Source organism: Culex pipiens, chromosome 3, assembly GCF_016801865.2.
Source record: "Culex pipiens pallens isolate TS chromosome 3, TS_CPP_V2, whole genome shotgun sequence".
Classification (NCBI taxonomy): Eukaryota; Metazoa; Arthropoda; class Insecta; order Diptera; family Culicidae; genus Culex; species Culex pipiens.
Window position 1 is genome coordinate 31,480,797 of NC_068939.1, and position 24,423 is coordinate 31,505,219.

Here is a 24,423-nt window from a genome sequence, read left to right on the forward strand (position 1 = left end):
TAAAAATAGTTTTTTTTTACTGTGTAGTCACTTTTTATGTGTCGATGAGATCTCAAAATTGATTTGCCAAAAAGGTAGAGATTTATTCTCATGCTTTAAAAGGTAATTCAGAAAATGCAAACTCTGAAGTCAACATCAGTTGCTCAATTGGAATACCTTATGAGAAACAAAACCATAGAAAGATAACGTAAATATTATGAAACAAAAATGTACACATGTTACAAATAAATCGTCTGCTGTGTGCTATCTTGTGACATAGACCATTTTGGTCGAAAATGAGTTAATGATGACGTTTTGCTATACTTAACAAACACTACAAGATGCTTTAACCCGATTTTGGGAACTTGCTTCCGTTTCCCGGATATCGCAATACACACTCGTGACATAGACCAATTTATCATCAAAATTAACGTGCACACTTGTGACACGTCATACATGTTGTTTGAAAATGTGGAAATTTTGTCTTGTTTTTCACTAATTTTTGTTGATACACACTTTCTAAAGGCTATGTAATCTTTTGTTTCTGAAAATATACTGATTAAGTCGGTTAAACTATTGATTCAAGCCTATTTTAGTTTTTATGGGAATTCTGTGCACAATTGTGACACGTGCTTTTCAGATTTTTGTTTACATAATTTACTGTACCTTTTAACTGGTGTAATCAAATAAGTTGAAACTTGGAGCGTTTGTTAAGCGATAGTATATGAACCGATTGCTTCAAAGAGTTTTGAAAATATTTATCATCAAACTTTAAATATCGATTTTCTCGAATAGTACTAAAAGGTCATTGTCACAAGATAGCACACAACAGACGAAATGTTATTATGCAGCAAACACTGAACATAGAAAAATCAAAACTCCCAAAAAAACTCACCGTATGCTCTCGGTCCGTGACCTCGGCGAGTAGTCTTTGCTGATGGTTGGTCTTTCGAAAGCCAACATTAGATGGAAACCATTTTGTGTTAAAGTTTACGACGTCAACGACGACGACACACACACACAGTCACACATTTATTTACAGCAGAAGAAGAAGAAGAGCGCCAATCGATGATGATTGATTTTTCCGTCAATCAACCAGTCCACCATCCAAGTTCGATGCAATCGGCAATATTTGCGGTTTCGTCGTCCATCGCAGACGACGATGATGATGTTGCACAAATGTTGGAAAGAAATGAGAAAAAAAAACCACAAGGATTAGTTTGAAATATCGTGCTGACAACGGCGCCACACGCCAAGGACGTGGTGTAATGGGTTAGAAAATTGGTTTATTTATTGAAAAAATAATAAATTGAGTTAGTTTCAAAGTAACAAAATGAAAATTAAAATTAAGACTGAAACTTTAGATCAGTTTAAAAATGTTGACTACAATTTCTGAACCAAATCCTGTTTTGTCACATGTCCTGGCTTGAGGTTGATGGATGAAACGAGAAACACTGTAATCTATTCTCAGAAGATCCACATTGGCTTCCCAAAGGACAACAGACAACAGTGAGTAGTGCAATAACGTAAACTCCACATGCTCATACCTGCGATGGTTGTTGGCCGCTTTGTTGGCACCGCCGGGCCGCAGGATGTTCCGTTCGTCACGCCAGCGGTAAAAATGGTGCCGCAGCGTTTGGCGCACCTCCGAGTTCAGGAAGCAGTACAGCAGTGATACGACGAAGCCCTGGGTAGAGAAGCAGACGATGATGATGGTTGAGTGTACACAAAAAAATGATATAAATGAGACTGTTATCGAGCTGGAACTGTAAACAATTTTTTGTTTAGGATTAAAATAGAAGAAGGCACGTGGTTTATTGGATGAGGAGGACATTGTAATCAATTTTGGACAAAGCAGAAAATCGCTATTCTTGGGCATTTTTCTGGATAAAAGTGCTAACTTTTTAAGATTGTTCATTCGGCTGTTGTAAGTTAAGAAAAACAAACTCCAAATATGTATCTACATTTGAGAGCGTGACATTTCGCCTAAACTCGATTCACCGAATGGACGTTTCGCTGAAGATCGCTTCGCCGAATTGGACGATTGACCAGTTCTTTGAAAATTAATAGTTTCGAAAAAAAACATTTCTGTATTTTTGACATTTTTTTTCAACAAGACCTGTTCTTTGAAAATAAATTGGTTTCTCAACAAAAAGATATTCCTGTAGTTTTTTACATTCTTTTAATCATAACTAATGCTTTGGACAGTTTCAAAGATGATTTTATTGAGTTCTGGTAAACTTTGCATGATTTTCACCATGACCAGTTCTTTTGACTTTTTTAACATTATGGGCCAACTCACACAGCAGTTGCCCCGACCCCTCTTCGATTTTCGTGAAACTTTGCTCTAAGGGGTACTTGTGGTCCCTGATTCCGAGGTTCATTTTCGATATCTTTGTCATATTCCCGTTTTTGCGCGCGGCGCGTCGACAAACACGGATTTTATTTTCAAAAAATCATAACTCGGAATCCTGTTAATGAACTTCTCCCATTTTTTAGTATGTTACGTAAAAATGTTTCCAGACATAGGCTCTTTGGTCCAGACACCGTCAAAACGGCATTTTAAAGTTTCATACGCCCTTTTCATAGTTAGGCTAGATTTTTGAAACCTCTTATTATTTTTCTTTGAAAGGACAAATTATGAGTTATGATTTTCGAAAAAAGTTGTTTTTGCGAAAATCGACGAAAATGGCAATTTTTCAGACCAACCCTAAGGTCACCGTTATGGCCAAACAAAAAAATACGGGTCGGGTCAAGGAACCCCCAGAAAAAATTTGAGCCCGATCCGAGCACTTTTGTTTTTTTTTTCCATGCTGTTTTCGCGGGGAATTGCTGTATATGAACATAAGGAAAGGGTTTTGTATGTATTCTAAACGAGTGATTTATTAAGTAAATTTTACAAATTTTTTTTTTAAAGTGATAATATTGACTGTTTTTTACCAGTTTTTCGAATTTTTAACCCCTAAAACTCAGTCGTGTGCTTTTGAAGGTATTTTTCTCGAAAAGTTCAGCAAATTTTGCATAAAAATGACTCTTTGGACGATTGTCCCTTTGACACCAAATGTCTATCTATTCACGACTTTTTCCGATTTCATGTGAGTTGGCAGCGAATTACTCTTATATTTTTAATTTCTGAAAGTTTTTGAATTCTTTTCAACATGACCAGTTTCTTGAAAATGAATTGGTTTCTCGTTAAAAATATCTGTGTTTTTTGCATTCTGTCAAACATGCCCAGTTTAAAATATGATTTAATTAATTTCTGGGAGTATTTGCATCTTTTTCAAAAAAAACAAGCTCTTTGAAAAAAAAACCTTAACAGAATCTGTTGGTTTTTCAATACTTTTTCTAACATAATCAATCAAAACTTGTTTTGAAAAAAATATTTCTATGAGTTTAACTTTCTGTAACCCAACCCCGCCTTTAGAAGGGCTTCGATTAAAAAAATCGTCAAAAATCCATTTTTCAAAAAAAATTGATCTTTAAAAGGCATTGAAAAGAAGAACTCTTAAAATTTTAGAAAATGTATGGGTTGGATGTTTGACTTGTTTTTTTTTGTGACATTGCCAATGTTTTTAAAAATGACATTTTTTTAGGGGTCAACTTTGGCTATGTTTTTACTAACATTTCCTATATTTCAAGTAAAAAGAACTATGTTGTAATTTTTCTAGTGTCCCAGACTATGCCTCTACGCATTTTTTACAATTTAAATGATAATGGTGTTATTTTATAGCAGAAAATGAGAAAAATAGGCAAAAAATTTAAAAGTGACTGTAAAAACATGAACAAACTAGAAAGGCAAAGATAAATGCAAATTGAAATTCTAAAAATGAAACAAGAAAAACATAAAACAAGAGAAGTAAAGTTTTTCGTAGAACAAAAGTTGCTCAAAATGATTTCCTGAACGCAGGAAAAATAAAAAAAATCAAATTCAATTCAAAATTGGGGTTAATATCTTTCAGAGCCAGGTTTAAAACTCAATTGTTTAAAAAATATAATTTCTAGTACTTTGAAACAAAATTGGTTTTGCAAAACTAATTTCTGTCTTTTGGGTTCATTCTAACAATAGAATTTCTTTGAAATCAAATAGATTTTTCAAAAAATAAGTCCTGTGAATAATTCAGAGAGATGGGTTTTTATTGATTTTTTAATGTTTTATGCATTTTTTGGACCTGGGTAGTTCCTTAAAAAATTAAAACCAAAAAACTTTATTTTTATTTTTATAGGCATTTTTTTAAAACGCAAATAGTTTTGAAAAACATTTACAATGATTATTCATTTGAATTTTTTATTTAATAAATTTGAAAAAAGCAGTTTCTATATAAATATCAATCAAAAATTAAGTAAAATTTTCATTTATTTCTGCGAGGATTTTTTAAATCCAATGCAGTTTAAACATTATGCAAAAAAAAATCTATAATTTTGAAGTTATATTCAGCAAAAAAAAAACGTTCCCAATAATTTTTAAAGCAAAAATAAAATTCGACGAAACATCCATCGACGAATTGTCCCATTTAGCAAAATGACCTTCAGCGAAATTTCTATTCGGTGAAACGACTTTCAGCCTAAATTTACTTGAATTCATCACATTATAGAGTAATTCTCAAATTTTTGATTAAAAATTATTAAATCCGATTGATGCTACTGATGGCGATTTCCGATTTTTCGATAGGTAATCTTCAGTCCCTTCAAACAGCTTACTTTATTTACATTATTCTATATCCTGATTCCTTCCTCTATTGCTAGTCCAAGAAAAAAAAATCAAATTATTCGCTCTACAGCATTGCCTTGGCGTTCTCGATTGCGAGATTCCTACTCGAAACTAGGTGTTCGAAGGCTTGATTGTTGAGGCAATTGCAAACCTCTTTTTACACCTTAGCTTCCATCCACCCCGGGATTCAAACTGACGACCTTTGGATTGTTAGTCCAACTGCCTACCAGCGACTCCACCGAGGCAGGACCCAGGGAGACAACTCCTACACCTGGACTGAGCTAACGACCTAACCTTTTTTAGGTTAGTCCGGGACCAACATTTACTTCCCTTCCGACGGAAGGCGTGATCAGACAAATCTCGTCTCGAAAAATGCCACCGGGACCGTCTGGGATCGAACCCAGGCCGACTGGGTGAGAGGCAATTACGCTTACCCCTACACCACGGTCACGGCTAGTCCAAGAATGTTTGGTATTTTTCGATGAATAAAACTTAGTTTGTACTTTCATACCATCCAATAGAGCAATTTTGGACTTTTAGCAAATTTTTCACAGATCTGAAAAAAGATTTTCGGTATTAAAAAAACTGTAACAATGTATAATGGTTATTCTCTACCAACACACACGAAATCGGGAAAAGTTGCCCCGAGCCCTCTTCGATTTGCGTGAAACTTTGTCCTAAGAGGTAACTTCTGGCCCTGATCACGAATCCGAGGTCCGTTTTTTGACATCTCGTGACGGAGGGGCGGTACGACCCCTTCCATTTTTGAACATGCGAAAAAAGAGGTGATTTTCAATAATTTGCAGCATGAAACGGTGATGAGATAGAAATTTGGTGTCGAAGGGACTTTTATGTAAATTTAGACGCCCGATTTGATGGCGTATTCAGAATTCCGACGATTTTTTCATCGAAAAAAACACAAAACAAGTTTTAAAAATTCTCCCATTTTCCGTTACTTGACTGTAAAAAAAATTTGGAACATGACATTTTATGGACAATTTAATGTAGTTTTCGAATATACATTGCCACAGTTTTCGGAATGGCAAAATTAAGTGGAATAAATTGATAACTCCACAGCAAAAAATCCGATGGTAAAATCGCATGCAAAAGCATGCACATCACCTTCGTCAAAATAAACACTTAATATTACACGCTGCATGTACAATTTTTGTAAACACAAAAAAAAGTTGCAACCGACGGGACTCAAACCCAGCACCTACAGTAAGGACTGGCGCCTTAGCCCGCTCGGCCATCAGACCGATGAAAAATGGAAAGGATAAACGTATATGTGAGCTTGACATTTCGGTCAGGTAGGTTTCCCATACTGATGGGCTACATATTTCAGGGTGTAATATTACACAGAATTTCATAAAATAATACAAAATTTATTTTACACCCAGGCCTTTTACACGCAGCTGGATTACTATTTTATTTGCTGTGTCCTTTATTTGACGTCCTAGCGAAATGGTGTCTTCGGAAGAGTTGTTGTACTTGATAAGGGCTATCTTTTGAAGTTATTGACATACAGGGTGACGACCTTCCAGGGTGTCAACCAAAAACTAACTTTGTTGGATGACGTTGTAGGGCTTTGGTGTCTTCGGCAAAGTTGTAGAGGAGAAAATTTCATGAAAGTTTGTCCAAGGCGCCAAATTTGTAGCTCTTAATCTACTCGAGATATACGCCATTTTTGCAAAAATGGTCCAAAAAAGCACTTTTTTGGTGATACCTCAAAATGTTAGCATTTTAGCGGCCTACTATGTTCTGGAGAGTTGTTTATGAAATAAAATTACACATCTTTGCCGAAGACAGCAAAATGTTTTGAGCCTTTATTGAGGAGTTATAACAATTTTTAGGTGATTTTGAGCCTATTTTCAAGTTGCTATGTTTTCAAAATGGCGCATTTTGGCGCAAAACCGAACAATGCACCTGAAAGTACTCACTTTCAACTACATTTCCTGAAAATATCTCCGTGTCTATCGGTGTCTATTTTTAGATAACTCAATTTTAGTTTGACTGTTTTTAATCAATTTATTTATAATTTTTAAGCGGAATCTTATTGAAAACGTGGTAATAATCGGTAAATTGAAGGGTAAATTGAAGGGTAAATTGATCGATTATTATGGAAAATACATTATTTATGCTTTAATTATGACACACATTCTAAAATTATGAATAAAAACATATATAGCCAAAAATAATGCAGGTTAAAATTTTAAGTAATTGTTCGTATTTGAAATTAAGTATTTCTTTTTATACTTGGTCAATTCAGAAAGGTTGTCGTATTTTTTCATAGACATAGTTTTTTCCATAATAATCGATCAATTTACTCTTCAATTTATCGATTATTACCACGTTTTCAATAAGATTCCGCTTAAAAATTATAAATAAATTGATTAAAAACAGTCAAACTAAAATTGAGTTATCTAAAAATAGACACCGATAGACACGGAGATATTTTCAGGAAATGTAGTTGAAAGTGAGTACTTTCAGGTGCATTGTTCGGTTTTGCGCCATAATGCGCCATTTTGAAAACATAGCAACTTGAAAATAGGCTCAAAATCACCTAAAAATTGTTATAACTCCTCAATAAAGGCTCAAAACATTTTGCTGTCTTCGGCAAAGATGTGTAATTTTATTTCATAAACAACTCTCCAGAACATAGTAGGCCGCTAAAATGCTAACATTTTGAGGTATCACCAAAAAAGTGCTTTTTTGGACCATTTTTGCAAAAATGGCGTATATCTCGAGTAGATTAAGAGCTACAAATTTGGCGCCTTGGACAAACTTTCATGAAATTTTCTCCTCTACAACTTTGCCGAAGACACCAAAGCCCTACAACGTCATCCAACAAAGTTAGTTTTTGGTTGACACCCTGGAAGGTCGTCACCCTGTATGTCAACAACTTCAAAAGATAGCCCTTATCAAGTACAACAACTCTTCCGAAGACACCATTTGGCTAGGACGTCAAATAAAGGAGTTATCAATTTATTCCACTTAATTTTGCCATTCCGAACACTGTGCATTGACCCAGAAGGGTATTTTTTTCATTTAAAACAAAAAATTTCATTTTAAAATTTCGTGTTTTTTCTAGCTTTGCAGGGTTATTTTTTAGAGTGTAACAATGTTCTACAAATTTGATATTTTTTTTGATATTTAACTCTCACGAGTTATCGCGATTTTACGAAAACAAAGTTTTGAAAAAGTTACCTTTTGCGTTTCTTTCTGTTTCGTCGTCCATGTCTGTCGCGGGTGACCATTAACGGCCATGATCAACGACGACCAACATTTTCAAAACTTTTTTTCGTAAAATCGCAATAACTCGTGATGTTTATAAGCAAACCCCTTATGTCTACATATTAAAATTTGTAATTGTCTGCTCTACAACTTTGTAAAACATTGTTACACTCTAAAAATAACCCTGAAAATTTAGAAAAAACACGAAATTTTAAAATGAAAAATGTTGTTCTAAATGAAAAAACGACCCTTCTGGGTCAATGTAGATTCAAAAAGTACATTAAATTTCCCATAAAATGACATGTTCCTAATTTTTTTACAGTCAAGTAACGGAAAATGGGAGAATTTTTTTTTCGGAATTCTGAGTACGCCATCAAATTGGGCGTCTAATTTTACATAAAAGTCCCTTTGACACCAAATTTCTATCTCATCACCGTGTCAGGCTGCAAATTATTGAAAAACACCTCTTTTTTCGGATGTTCAAAAATGGAAGGGGTCATACCGCCCCTCCGTCACGAGATAACAAAAAACGGACCTCGGATTCGTGATCAGGGACAAAAGTTACCCCTTAGGACAAAGTTTCACGCAAATCGAAGAGGGGTCGGGGCAACTGCTGTGTGAGTTGGCGGAGAATTACCCATAAAGAATTTTGAATAATGTTATTTATTTTTTGTCTGGATAGATTAAATGAGCTCCAGATTCCGACATGAACTTGTATAAACTTTACCTAACATCAATAAGAATAGCTATTTCGAAGGTTAATTTAACTTTTTCCCTCAGTAGATTAACTCGATTCTTCAAGCACCCGCAAACTCTGTTTCAAACATTGAATTAATCAGCTGTTGAAAGGTAATCCTTATCTCAGCTTAGGATAGTAACAGTACACAAGTAACGCTTAAACAACGAAATTAATGCAAATAAATGAAACATCAATTAAACTAAATTGAACTGCAATAAAAAAAACTAATACTTCTTCGTCATTTAAAAATTGAAATCCAATCAAATAACTGGTAACTGTGTACTATTTCAATTATTTTCAAGGGGTATGTCACTGACCAGCACAACCGGAAATTTCTTTCATAAAGGGCACAAAATTGTAGGTGGAAGAAAAAACATGTAGGGTTTTCAAAAAGAACACCTTTCAACCCCATTTCAAATCCAGACACTAGTTTTCACTCCTTTTCCAATAAAATAAATACCTTCCTCTCCCCCACCTGAACCTTTCACCTCACCTGTGTGCTCAGCAGAATCGCCCTGGTGACCGCAAAGATGTGACTGCCGACGCCGCCCTCCTCCGGTCCGTAGATCACGATGAGGTACGTGATGCCCAGCAGCGGGATAAGTACGAGCAGCGCCTTCGAAGCCTTCCGGTACTGGCGCGTCTCGAGCGTGTTCGCCGACCGGAGCTTCGTGATCAGGACCTGCGTTCGAGGAGGGGGGGAATCGACAGAATTCGATTAGTATGAGTGTGTACATGTGTGGAAGTTGTCATGAAAAGAGATTTTGTTCAATTGTTTGTCAAGTGATTCGATTTGGAACTTTACAATAGAGTGCTGGCTTTACTTCCGAAACGAAAGAATAGGTACAAGAAAGGGTTGGTTAAAAGGATTTGTAAGAGGACACTGGGCTTGAGCTGTTCGACTGGTGCTTCTGCATTAGTTGATGTTGATATCGCTTAAAACTCTAACAGAGCAGAAGATTCAATTTAAAACTGTTGATTCGGGCTTTCCATTTATTTTTAACAGGTTTACAGAATTTATATGATTACATGGTTGAATTTGAAAAGTAAAACCTAAGTGAAAATAGGTACACTAAAAAGGAATAACAAGGATCTCTCGGGATAATATAAAAACTGAAAATATAAATATAAAAACTGAAATTAGAAGCTATGGCTTTAAAGTTTAAAAAAATAAAGTTTTTAAAAATGCATTTAACATTATTTCAATCATTAGATTTCAAAATAAATTTCAAAAAAAATTTGGACACAGTACATGCACATTTAAAAAAAATCTTATTATTTCCAAACGAGCTCAAACATGTTCAAAATTATTTCAACGCAGGAACTATTATTTCCATAACAATTTTGAAATTTTGAGGATGATTTTGCAAGGAGAAGCGACACTAACTTTTAAAAATAATTTCGACGGCCTTGGTTAGAGAATTTCATATTGCTTTCAACTTGCTTTCAAGCTGTTGTTTCACAACTGAGTTTCACTGAGTTTTGGCCGTGGAAGTGTTTTATAAAAAAAGAGCATTATCTGATAATATACCTCGAACTACCCTTCAATTCCTGAATAAAATGTTAGTATCATAAGCCGACAATGAAAGCCGGGGCAATACCGAAAGGTAAAAGGTTTTTTGCTAAATTTTAAATACGAATTAAATACAAACGACATGGAATGAAATCATACTAAGCTTGGTAAATAAGTGTTAAAAAAACCCTTAAGAAGTAGTTTTCAATAAATTTTTAAAAGTCAAGGCCAATGCATTTTTTTCAATTTTTTGGGGTTCTTCAATATTTTTCCAAACATCAGAGACAAAAGAATAAATTATTGCTTAAATTTCCATTCAAAAAAAAAAAACACCATAAAGTCGATTCATATCTATACAACATTATCTAATCTTTAGGCTCATGATTTATCACGCTTAAAAATGAAATTTTCACGAGGACCACTATATGAAGACACAAAATTTTACTGATATGTCACGGAGCGTTAAACTTGTTAAAATAATGTATAAAAACGTTACTTAATCCACCTTTAGCTGGTTGGTGCCTTCCTCGCATGCATAAAGTGAATAAACTACACAGTCTTAAAAAAGTGTAAAAATAACACTTATTTTTATCAAAATATCTGAGATCCAACCTAAAAAAAAGTTTATTAAAAACACTAAGTACTTATAACTTATGATAGGGTTGTCAGATCTTCAATCTTTTGGGCTCGATGGAAAGGTCTTTTGATAACCTATCCAACGATGGGTCGCATGATAGATCCGGACAACTTTTTCATCAAAATATTTGAGATCCGGCCTCAAAAAAGTGTATAAATAACACTTAAGTGCTCATAACTTTTGATAGGGTTGTCAGATCTTCAATGTTTTGGACGCGTTGGAGAGGTCTTTCAAATACCTTTCTAAAAATGTATAGCATGACGGAGTTTTTTTTTTACAAAAACCACCCTTTTTACAATCTTCCGAAGTTTAGCTGAAATCGTTTTTTTAGAATTTAGACTGAAATCGTTTTTTTTTTTTAGACCTAAGACGGATCGAATGAGACCAATACGGTCCAAATCGGATAAGCCAGTCCGGAGATAATCGTGTGCATATTTTTAGGTGCACGGACTTACAGACATACACACGCACAGACATTTGTTCAGAATTTGATTCTGAGTCGATAGGTATACGTGAAGGTGGGTCTACGAGGTCAAAGAAAGAAGTTCATTTTTCGAGTGATTTTATAGCCTTTCCTCATTGAGGTGAGGAAGGCAAAACTTATGTTAAACAATCGGAAAAGTTTTTGCATAATTTTTATACACAAAGCTTCCAAGGTAAGTGATTTTTTGAAGATTTAAATCATATTTTAAAGCCCAAGTCATTTGATTTCGAAAATTCGAAATTAATTCTCAGTTTTCTTTTGTTTTAAAAAAAATAGCTTTCACGAAAAAGAATGGCGAAAAAATAAATGAAAGTTTCACTTCGACTCAAAATTATTTAAACGAGCTGTCTTCTATTTTCACTAAACATTTCAATATATTTGGATGAATATAGTTTTTGTCTTTGAAAATAAAAAAAAAACAAAATTTCAAATTTGAAACAATTTTAAAATTAAAGAAAAAAGTATTAAAGCTTTACACAATTTTAAGTCTTCAAGCCTTCAGGAAATCCCGTAGTTTTTCGGTAATATCTGTGGTTCCAACAAGTTTAAAAGAGGCAAATTTAATTTAAAGTGCTAAAATAAACAAAACACAATGTTGATAATCGTTTGTACACATTAATTTCAATAAAAAAAAAATTTTTTTGTAAACATATTTGAAAAAAAATTGTTATGATATCAATGCATATCAGAAAATCCTTGAATTTCACGGGATTTCGCGGAAATTGTGAAATTTAGGAGACTTAATATTTGTGACAAAATCAGAACTGTTTTTATATACAAAGCATAAACACAGTGACTATTAAAATAAAAACGGATTTCAAATAAAAAAATGTCAACGCAATTTTTTATTGAAAAGAAATTGAGAAAATAATTGATACAATAAACGAATGAAGTTTTAAGCCTTAATTTTTCAGTTGACGATATCTTGGCATCTATTAGTCGAATATATAAATTGTGTTTTATTCGACAATGATTGCTCAAAATTACTTTATAAAATAATTTGAGCAATAACGTCTAAATGAAATTCTAATTGATTAATTTCAGTAAAATTATTATCTTTGCTTAGAAAGATGACTTCAAGAACTACTACATGACATGTCCAATGGGCCAACATTTATGTTTTTTTTCGTTTATTGCAACCCAAGTAGCACTCATAACTTGTCGACTGTTGAATAATAGTTAGACAGCTGTTTTGGATCAACATACGAGAAAAAATGTCAACGTTAGTTACATATCAGTTTGTTTCACTACTTGTATAACTGACTTATGTTACTCATGAGATGTGTGCTATGCAAGTGTTAAAACACAGTCAACTTCACTCTTTTCCAACTTTTACACACAACATAGGCAACATGCACTCGCTCCTAACTCCATCCAATTTGCTGATATTCACTTTTATAACAATTTATTTTGGAACACTTTTGATAGAAACTTACTTGCTCACTTCCTATTGAGCTATTTATCACTTTATTTCACTCGAAAACACTTTTTATGAGCTGTAATTGAACGTCAAAATGCTGATATGCCAAGATGCTGTTTCCTCATCTGCAATGTTTTACTCGAAAACAGTTTGTTGAATAAAAACAATATTGCACTGTTTGTTTCACTGCTTATCTAACATTGTCATGTGACGGCATCTTCTAAAAAATGGGCGTGGCCAACCATTCTATAAATAACCTTAGGTTTTCTCGCTTTGTTACACAAATGTTATCGGAGAATAGATTATATAACTGATATTCAACATACATATTCAACTTGACATTGCGTGTTGTTAGGTGGTGTAAATTTGTACATGAGGAATTTAGAGTTTCAAAAATGTTTATGTATTGAAGATTGCAATAGTTTTGATTGTTGACCGATTCATTTGAGAACATATCGCAGGTAAAAGCTACAAAAATTATCAGCTTATAGAGTTTATGATAGAGAAAACAACAAATCAAAATCATACCGATTTTCAATATTACTCCGTGGTACGGTAATCGAAATGACAGTTGAAACGGTTTGTTATAACAAAGTTATATAGTGGAGTTATAAAAACTGATTTGAAACAAACTTATATAACTTCAATTCCAATGACAGCCTTCGTTGGAATTAAGTTCTTTAGCTAACAAAACAGACAGCAGCCTTCTTATTGACGCTTGGGCCAGCTTGTTTACTATGAAGCCCCGTGGAGAGATGTGGAAGCGCGCCTGGACCTGCCGTGGAGATAACAACAAATCGTCGGATCGAATCTTGGGATAGAGGAAGTTCATCAAAAAAAGGAAAATTTAAAAGTTCTCCATGCAGGGAATTTCACACTAAGCACATGCGCGCCATGATAGGTTTTCTTTTTTTTAATTCAATTTCGAATTTTTTAAATGAATCTTGCAGAAACAAGCGTACTTTTTTAATTAGCTTCGTCGCTGACTAAAATTCTAATAAGAAACGTTTGTTTACATGTAAGTTAGTCGACGGTTAGATAGCTGTTTTCAATCTAACTTTCCTTTCCAGTGTGCGCTTTGATTTGACAGCACAGCCGTAAACCACGCCCCTTTTTTTCGTTGAATCTCTTGTTAGATGGCACAGTGTTGTCAAATACATTTGTACAACTTACTCTGATAACTTGCATCTTTTTCTGGCAAGTTATACAACAGAAAAAAGTGCGCTTTTTCCAGTTCACAGGAGTTGTAGAACAAGTTGTGACAACGAGGCGGATTGGTTATACAACCAGTTAGGAAATACGTTTATCTGACAAAGTGTGCTGCTTGGGAATACTCTATTCGGAAACTATTTGTCAGATTTTATCACAAATTTTCAATGTAATTTATCTGTGAGAAAAATTAACTTCTATTTAGCTCGATGTTTCATATTAATCCACTGAAATATTTGAAAAAAATGGTCCGATTTTTGGAAACTTCACTTTTTGTATAATAAAGCTATTTTTTAAAAAGTGCATCTATTTTTTGCAGAATTGTCCTCATCACAACCTACACCATTGCTGAATACATCAAAATTCCTTAAACTAGTGTTCCTGAGTACAAATTCAAACTTCTAGTTTTTTTAGTGCTGTGGTCAGCTTTTTATTTTAGGATTACAAATCGGAAAAGACGCAAAATAAAGAAAAAAAATCCATGGTTTTTTTATTTTTTTTAAATTTTAAATAGTACGGTAGTCATTTTGGTCATAATGACTTTTGGCAGGAAAAAAATGAAATTCGGCTTAAAAAATTGTTTTAGTCAGTGATACATTTATTGTGATACATTTATGCAGATGTTGAATCTTAAAAATATATAAATTAATCGAAGAATTGTATTTTTTTGAAAAAATTAAAAGATTAAAATTAAATTTTAAAGGTTGGCCTTTGAGAGCAAAAATCAATTTAACTCAGTTTATTTATTTAGTTTATCAACAAACAGTTAGATTTTTAAAGGTATGAACAGAGTTTTGGGAGAACTTTTTTGCTGTGACTAATCACTTCTATCTCAATGGATATAATAAAACTAACTTAATCCACCTATGTGGTTGATGCCTTCCTCACTTTTTTCCAACATTTGGTGATATGATGGGTTTGGACACAAATTCCATCTATTTCTCAATAAAAAAATACACAAATGTCACTTAAGCGGTCATAACTTGAGACTGAGCGTTGCCAGATCTTCAATGTTTTGGACTCATTGGAAAGGTCTTTTGAATACCTAACCAACGATGGGTCGGATGATGAATCCGGACATAGTTTTCATATAGATAAGTGAGATCCGGCATCAAAGTTCCAGCACCCGATTCGCAACTCTGACACTTTTGTATACGTGACTTTTGAACTACTTATCGGATCTTCAAACAATTCAATAGCGCAGTATGGGGTACCAAAACGGATCGAATGCAACTTGTTTGACTCAAATCGGATCAGCCAGTGCCGAGAAAACTTGGCAAGAATTTTGAGCACCAAGGGGAATACGCACACACATACACACACACACACACACACAGACATTTGTTCAGTTTTCGATTCTGAGTCGATATGTATACATGAATATACTGCCCATGTTCGCATAAATGTCCCATATGCATTTTTGTCTATTTTGACTTAGTTATTGGAATGGCTTCGTTTTTTGTGTTCCTTTAAGCCAAACTAATAATATTTACCACTTTGTTCCAGAAATTCAGTAATCAACGACAAATTTGTTTATCCCATCTGAAAAATGTTCAAATATGAGTCCCATCGTGATAATGTTCACAAACCAGTCCCTCTACGAAATATTATGTCCTGAACATACCTTTCGGATACTCCAATCTTTTAAATATAGTCAGCAATTATACAGACCGGTTTTCATCAATTTCACGGTCACACAAATATCCCAAATGGCTGATTGAATCATTTTAAAAAAATGCAAAGTTTCTCCATTTTCTGCTGAAAAATTTGTTTACTACTGGGGTTACCTAGGCAGCATGCTGCGATCGGGCTGGTTTGCGAACATATTGATGCACTATGTAAAAAATGTTCACATACCAGGTCCCATCCTGCGTACTTTTATTAATTGAAAGAGAAAAATCAAGACTAATTTCAATACAAACTTATCAAAAGCATAAACAAGAGCATGTATGAGAACTATGTTGAATGATTTATGAGTATACTGGTTGTATATTTAAAATTAATGAGAAAACGTTTTTCAAACTTCCAAGCTCGTTTTCTCAACTTGTTGAAAATGCATATGGGACATTTATGCGATCATGGGCAGTATAGGTCTACGAGCTGTTTTTCAAAAGTTCATTTTTCGAGCAGGATTATTGCCTTACCTCAGTGAGGAAGGCAAAACAGTAACGTTGGGATTAACACGGATAGGTATAAAACTTTCAAATAACCTGACATTGTTAAGAGCTAAAAAAATCCAACAAAATGCGAACTGAAAAAATTTGAATGTTTGGAAATAAATGATTGGAAGAAAAAAAAAAGGTAAAAATACACGAATAAACTGATAGGCATCACCATACATCATTTTTACGATTCATAAAAGTTTTCTAAAGTTATGTCCAAATCGATTTTTAGTCCAAATTCGCGCAACCAGGTGATGTGAAAAGACCCGTATACATACTTAAAAAAATGTTTTGCTTAGCAAAGAACAAAAACAATCAATTTCAATTCCGTTCTCCAATCTGCAGCTAAAATTACGACAATTGCATGAATAATTTGTCGAAATCAAATAAAGGGCCAACTGAAATCAATCCTCCCACCCCCTTCAAACTCACCCACATTATCCTGAGCAGGAAAATCAGATTGATCACCAGCACGGTACAGGTCGGGCCCTGAATTATCCAATCGATGTGAGATTCCCGCATCCAGGAGCATTCTATTTCGAGCTATAAATAAATCACACGTAAATAACTTACGTCAGGATTGAGCTCGCCTCGCAACTGGACACGTCATACCTTGTTGGGATGTTCCGCCGTTGGTGTGATGGTGGCTTCTGTTAAGTAAAATGGCCTGGTCAGTGCCCACGCTCCAACGAAGATCACGGGACCACCTGGAAATGCGTGCAACAACAAAAAAAAACTTTTAATTAGCGAAATAACACATTCAGGGTCACCGGAGGTGGTCGCGGAGATTGGGGGGACAGATGCTCTCAATTGAATTAATTTTCTCCGTGCCAAGAATCCGCTCATCCATTAGTTAGAAGGACCCAGTGGGACAAAATCCAGATGAGTGATGTCTTTCGTTGAGAAATCACTCTTAAAGTCCTCTCAATTTATCTTTCCGAGGCGAATGCTGTTTGGCCTTGCACGTGCTCGTCTGGCCTTAAGTGATTGATGAGACAGTTATTTGTTCAAATTTGTACAATTAGCTATGAATTTCAAATTTCAAACTGTGTCCTTCCTGCATCAAAATACAAAATTCTAGTTTCTACGTAAGTCCGGAGGCTGCTTTAATTTAATCAAGCTCCCACTGGTCTTTGTCGTTCGTGTATATCCACTGTGGTAATCACCACCACTACATTCCCAAGTTACATGCTAAACAGAACGACCGTTGGGTCTCTGTTTTGTATCGTCCTTCGCTACACGCACTTAATGCGTGTAGACGATGCGCATGAGCATGTGGCTTGGAAATGCAGGATGTAACCGTAATAAAGTTTTATTACGGTTCGTCTAGCGTCGGCGTGGGATTAGGACTCCCGCCGACATTTAGGGTTAGAAGTCGGTTCTCGGGTAGCAGGTAGAGAACCGACTCTAGAAACGTAAGTTACAAGTAAAATAAAGGCAGTTAGTTCTGAGCATCGACAGAGTTCACATCATTCAATATCACCACCCTCATCAAGGGCGGGCCAGTATGGCTGGCCCTAAATTCCCACAATGGTGGCAGCAACGGAAAAAACCCACACCGAGGTTTTTTTTAAAGTAATTTTGAAAGTGTTCCTGAGTTCCTGAGAAGTATTTCGCCGGCGACGGAAGTTGATATCAGCGTGATGGAGCCAGAAGGACCAAATAAAGCCGAAGATCGAGTCTGCAACTTCATCACGGAGCCGTGGACATTTCTCAACGGAACAGCATTTCAACAACGTTGGCGTCAGTCATCAAAAACTGGTCAGTACGGACAACTTCAGAATCAGTGCGTAATAGATACGTTAACAATTATAACTAGAACGTTTAGTTTCATATTATTTGTAACAGTTTTAATTATATTTTCAAAGTACATGCGTTTTTTTTTGTCAAAAAGTTGTTATCAAGAAAAAGATTGGATGATCAAATAAAGTGTTAAAAAAAATCAGTAGGTATTAGCTACAATTGTAATAAAAAAGTGCTTCGAAAAATTTAAACATTGGTTAATTTGACAACCGTAATAGCGTCAAGTAGAATGCAATCATTGTTTATTATCAAATCAATTATTGAATCCAAATTCTTAACAAACAAATAAATGGTTCGAAACGCCTAAGCAAAGAAAAATGCAGTTTAAAAAAGAAACAAAAATTGTGGCAAAATGAAAACCGCGTTATTTTTGTAGCAGTTCTAAAACAAACTTCGAAGACTAAAAAAAAAAGCAAAAGAAATTCTATGCATTTTAGGTATTTTATGTTCACATCAATGTTTGAATAGTTCAGTATAAAACAAAAAAAAAATAATGCATTTAGATGTTAAAAGTTATTGTTAGAAAAAGCAATTCTTGCATTGGTCTTCAATTAAATATGAAATTTAGAAGCAAGTAGCACAAGTAAATTCTTTTTACAAATGTAATCGTTCTGGTTGTATTTAAAAAGCAACTTTATGTTTTACTATTTTTTTTTGTTTGTTTCCCGAAATCAATTTTTCATTAATAATTAGGCATGGCAACAAATCATGGACGAGTAAATCTCGCCTGAAAATGCGTAAGACCAATGTCCTTATTTTGTTTAACTAATCGTCAATGTACGATAGTAGTATTCGACAGGCGGGTTGTGCGATCAGGTAAAATCCTGGCAAAAAATGCAGACACACCTTATAATAAAAGGTCCCTGAGCTTTCGCACGATGGTGTCCTAGTCAAGAAAAAACTGACCTAAAATGTTAAATGATATTTTGTTGAGGCAAAACTTTCATAAACAAATGGCTCAGTATAGATAAAGAAAATGATTTCGGATCTCAATTATTTGTAGTTTTTTCTATACCTAAATCATGGGGGAGAGGGGACTTCAGAGCCAAGTTATGTTCAAGGCTTGCTCTGAGTCTTTTCTATCTTTCTTCTTCTTTTTGAAGACAATCAGAACAGATTCGTTTAACAACATTTGGTATCAAAGTAGAAAAAAAAGTAAAAGACTTTTTTTTGTTTATAGGGGTGAGTGATGTGGTAATCACCACCACTACATTCCCAAGTTACATGCTAAACAGAACGACCGTTGGGTCTCTGTTTTGTATCGTCCTTCGCTACACGCACTTAATGCGTGTAGACGATGCGCATGAGCATGTGGCTTGGAAATGCAGGATGTAACCGTAATAAAGTTTTATTACGGTTCGTCTAGCGTCGGCGTGGGATTAGGACTCCCGCCGACATTTAGGGTTAGAAGTCGGTTCTCGGGTAGCAGGTAGAGAACCGACTCTAGAAACGTAAGTTACAAGTAAAATAAAGGCAGTTAGTTCTGAGCATCGACAGAGTTCACATCATTCAATATCACCACCCTCATCAAGGGCTGGCCAGTATGGCTGGCCCCTAAATTCCCACACCACCGACCATCGTCATCTTCAAGCTTGACGGAGAAAGCTTCCGCAGAATTTTACACAGAGTACTGCTGTTGTGGTTTTGTCTGCCAGGACTTTCAGCTCATCATGTGAGATGTGGGTATTGTCCTGGGTGCGTGGGAACAGCTTCTAAGTGACTGTCCGGAGAACTTGTGCTTGCTAATTTTATTGTGTTTTCTGAGATGAAAACGGTGTTTGAAACTTTAAAAAAAATCATAAAAAATTTGATTAGAAAAATATGAATCGTTTCCTGCCTTACAAATTTTTATCATCAACTTCAATGAACATATGTCACATTCTCCAGTGACTAAAACAACTCGTTTTGGCAGATAGGTCTTTTTAATTTTAATTGTTTATTCGGTTGTTTATTGGTCCAATCACAGCTGGATTAACAATTGAAATTGTGTATAATAACTATAACATGACTTATTAATTTGTATAAAACCAAAAAGAATCGAAATTCGGCTTTCTCACAGTGGCAAACGAAAAGTTGAACTTAAAATTGGATTTCCATAGTCACTACTTGTAGAAAATTCAATTTCCAATCCGAATCTGTAATAATATTTAAGTTTGGGACAGGTTTTGCTATCAAACGAAACGCAAAACGAAGGTTTTGCTATTTCGAAAAAAACATGAAAAATATAGCCGGAATTTGTCATATATATTTGTTTACATGAATTTGAAAGATAAATACATTTTTGAATAATAATATCTAGATTTCTAGCAGTCCTGAAGCAGAAAAAATTTGATCAAATTTTAAACCTTCCAATTTTACACAATATTTTACAGTGTTCGGTCCTAACTGCAATGTTTAAACTACAAAGAAAAAAAAAGTGTAAATTTACTCGACACGGAAATCATGAAACACATGCAAACTCGGTTGATGTAAACTTAAGATTCAATGTAATCATATGAATCACACATAAAATCTTGTTTTAACGTACGATTTGTTTCAAATTCACGCATTTAAATTTCAATAATTAATAACACAGAAAAAAAAATGATAGTAACATTCATCAGGAAATGGTGACAGATTTTGTGTCAAAAAAAAAAGTGTATTATTACATCAGGAATTAGTGAAAATTCATCAGTTTCTGATGAATTTACATCAGGTTCACATTTTTACACATTTTTAAGTAGAGGTAATATTCAACCAACCAAATTTTCAACCTTCCAAAATTAAACCTTTTTTTTCTGTGAACATACGAAAGTGTTACAATATAACATTATGATTTTTTTTCCTGTGCATTTTCGAGATATCTGGTAGAACAGATGTTTACAGATTTAGTGTATTTTCTATGCAATGTTACCACAAATTATGTGAAAAGTGTAATTTCACATGTAAATATGTGAATTTACATGTTTTTCTGGCAAAAAAAATTTGTTCACTTTTCTAGACGTAATAAATAATATGTTTTTACTGTTTATGTTTTAAGTTAAAAGATATCATGGTGATATTAAAACTAGGAACAGAAAAAAAATTATTTTAGAAGGTTGCAAATTTGATGGTTAAATATCCCCTCCTTTATGTAATGTTACCAAAAATAATGTGTGAATGAGTAAAATTCAACAGAAACTGCTGGAAATTGGACCAGTTCCTTGTGTAAAATGGCACTATTTTACAAGAATTCTTTCATGAAAGATTTTGTGTCAAATCAAATTTTTAACCTTCGAAAATTTAATATTTTTACTGTGAATGTGCAAAAAAAAGTCACAAAAATTAATGCAAATAATTAGCTTAAAGATAACAATAGTTTAATTGAATTTCGTTAGCAAATAAGAGAAAGGTTTGCTGAAAATAATCACTTCAAAGATCATTTTTTCAAGTGTCTCACGAAATTCAGGAACAGTTCCAGTGCGTCTTTTATTTATTTAAAAATAATAATGAGTAATTTTCAATCGTTCATTTCCAATTTGGAAAAAAATGCTTAAAGTTTCTTTTTCTTTGATTTTGATTAAGAGATACAAAATCGTTATTTCAAAGAACTCAACAAGTCCGTTGCAAATATTTTTTGATGTTTATGTCCCTCGACTCTGATCAATATCAATTAACAAAAAAAAGAACCGTGATTTTTTTGAATCTGCGGTCATTTGAAAGAACCGTTCCAGCATGGAATTATTTTTTAAACTTGTGTCTTTTCAAGTTTAAAAATATAATTTTCTGCATTCCTAACAAATTTTTGTGTTCCCTTTTTCAATTTTCTCATTACTTACTTTAAAGTTGAAGGATTCTGTAAACAAATTAAAGACCTTCTTATTGCACAACTGATCGTAAAGATACACCTAAGTGTTACTCGAATACAAATTTGAGTCTTTTAAAATGCCCAACATGATAAAAAAAAACAAGAAACAACTACTAAGTAGCCCATGGATATTGGAAAAATATAAATCCTCCTACTCGATTGAACTATGCAAATAATTGCCTTTATCGATGAAATCTGAATGTAGAAAAAGAGTTCGTAGAAAATTTCCTCAATATAAAACATCACCTTTTTTTTTAAAAAAAAACTTTAGATTTGTTAAATTTTAGCAGAAATAATCGCAATTTTGTAAATTTAATAGCAACTTTCTCGAAAATCCTACATTAAAGTCTTGACATAGAGTTTGTCAAGACATCAATGTTCTTGTTTTTAGTATATATTATTTTCATTTCATATTTCGCTTGATGTTTGTATGGCAAAAATACTTAAAAATCAAAACATGCTTTAAAATAGCCTTTTCATTTATTTTTTTTAAAGAGAAAAAAATCCGTTAATTTTAATAAGCGAGTGAATATTTTTCACTCACATATTTCTTAAAAAATATATTTTAATGAACTCATTTATAATTTAATCTAATAACAATTTTGTTGAACCCCCTGAGAAAAATGAACTCCTTGCACTTTTATTAAAAATAGGTGTATGGGAATTTGCACATCTTTTATGTCAGAAGAAAAAGGTTAATATTGGACGATTGAAAAAATATAGTTGATTTAATGTAATCTCAATTTATGTAGAATAAGTAAACATGCACATGAAACTATGTACATTTTTCGAACTATTCGGATAATAATACACCATGAAAGAGGCACACACCAAAAATTTTAAAGCCTTTCAAATTTACTCTTTTTTTTCATTTAAATGCTGAATATACTCATAACATGTAATAGATGTTAAAATCGCAAACTGATGCATCGTTTATGATCTCAAACAAACAACAGCTAAGGAAAAGGCCAAGTGTTGTCTTCTTGTCAGAAGTGGAAGCACAGTGAAACCTCTGAATCTTTGAGGTTTTACAGCCAATTCCAAGCACACAGAACACGCATAGCATTCCATCTTCATCACTCACACCTCTTACAACCTTAAACATACATACATTAGGGTGGTTCAAATCCGGGTTCCCCCGAAATTAAAGATTGGCCCATCACTAGACTAAATTCCAAATTTGAGCTTATTCTGATCACCAAACCCTCCCTCTAATCGCTTGATGTTTGTATGGCAAAAATCGTCAAAATGTATGGAGAAAAGCAACTGTTTCAGTTTTTTACCTGTGTACAGTAAAAAATTGTGTTAATTTTGAAGGTGTAATTGTAGAAACTTATTTAAATTTGGAAGAAAAAAAACTTTACCAAAGCCACGAAAAAGCCCGGATTTGGACCACCCTAGCATACATATGTGCACAAAAAAACAGTGAAACTCACCCCATCCGATGATGGCGTACTTTCGAAAACGCAAATTGTCACCGGAAAACGTTTGCACCACCAGCATGTACAGGTACAGACCTACAACGAGGGAAAGAGAGGGTATAGTGTTGGAGGGAAACATTAGGTAGGGGAAAGTGGGGCAAGTGTAACAAGCTAAGGAAATGCTCGTTATAACCCATTAAAAACGTTAAAAAATCTGTGGGATTTTTTAGAATCATCTTATTCCAGGTCTTGACTGAGACTTTGATAGAACAAGTTTTTAAAAAAATCTGTTTTTTAATGTAAAAATTGATTTTGAAATTTTTGATTTTTCGTACGTTCTACTCAACTAGTGGGGCAAGACGAACAAACCGTTGGGGCAAGAGGAACAATGCATGAAAAAACATGCAAATTTACTGACATTTGAACTATTATCACTTAGATACATCAGATTAGGATGTATTTGAAACGTTTCTTTCATTTTTAGATTAAAAAATAATATTTTACTAGAAATTTTACCGTTTTTACGAAAAAAAAATATTACTTAGATGATAAAATAGTAAATTTTCATGATATTATTATATCGTGTATGGACTAACTTTTATGTATTTTTTTTTCACAATAAAATATGTTGCTGCAGCAATTCGTATTTTTTTCCATACTAAAAATCCATATGGTACACTTGCCCCACCTAAACATGATTTTTTAAAAGCTCTCTACAAAAATAACCAAAACATAAATCATACTTTATAATACGTGCAAGTCATTGGTAGGGACACTACTGATCTAGGAAAAATAGCATTTTGAAAAAATGAGCCTTAAAACGAACCCTAAGCCTTATTTTGTACTTTCCAAATATTATAAGGAAACAAAGGTTTTGAAAAAAACTTCATTCAATCTTATGCCCCGTGGCGTTTACGTCGTTTTGGCGGTTATGTGGTAGTAGAATCAGCTAATTGCATTGCTAGCAACAATTCCTCATACTGGAAATAATAAAAATTGTAAAAATTACGGCCTTACGAGCAATTGTTCCTCTTGCCCCATATGGTCGTCTTGCCCCACCTTCCCCTATTATTAACCATAAGATGGCATCGTCAGGATGTGTTCTTGTTTAACATTTAAACATGGCTTATTTGCTGAAGGTTTCAGAGCACCTATACATCAAGGGAATTTGAAATTATGAGCACATGTGAGATGATAGTCTAAGGAAAGACTCATGATGATCTTGTAAGATGATAAATTTTAGCTTTTGGGATAACATGTCTTAAGAGGTTTAGCTTTAGACTTCTCA

The 24,423-nt window shown here is 33.9% G+C and overlaps 1 protein-coding gene across 9 annotated transcripts in view; it reads right to left on the bottom strand.

The window, feature by feature from the left end:
• The window catches only part of LOC120422324 (diuretic hormone receptor-like), a 68,390-nt gene that overhangs the window by 6,522 nt on the left and 37,445 nt on the right, over nucleotides 1-24,423 (bottom strand). For 6 of the 9 annotated variants that reach the window (XR_008212423.1, XM_039585717.2, XM_052709804.1 and 3 more), the window contains 6 exons: nucleotides 23,151-23,231; nucleotides 16,698-16,792; nucleotides 16,518-16,628; nucleotides 9,154-9,342; nucleotides 1,527-1,666; nucleotides 875-925 (listed from right to left, as the gene is read on the bottom strand). Coding sequence is in view for 6 of the 9 variants with exons in the window: in XM_039585717.2 (XP_039441651.1) it covers nucleotides 875-925; nucleotides 1,527-1,666; nucleotides 9,154-9,342; nucleotides 16,518-16,628; nucleotides 16,698-16,792; nucleotides 23,151-23,231 (667 nt within the window). In the remaining 3 variants the exon portion in view is untranslated. The remainder of the gene's footprint in view (nucleotides 1-874; nucleotides 926-1,526; nucleotides 1,667-9,153; nucleotides 9,343-16,517; nucleotides 16,629-16,697; nucleotides 16,793-23,150; nucleotides 23,232-24,423) is intronic. The other 3 variants (XR_008212425.1, XR_008212424.1, XM_052709806.1) reach the window with 1 other exon arrangement.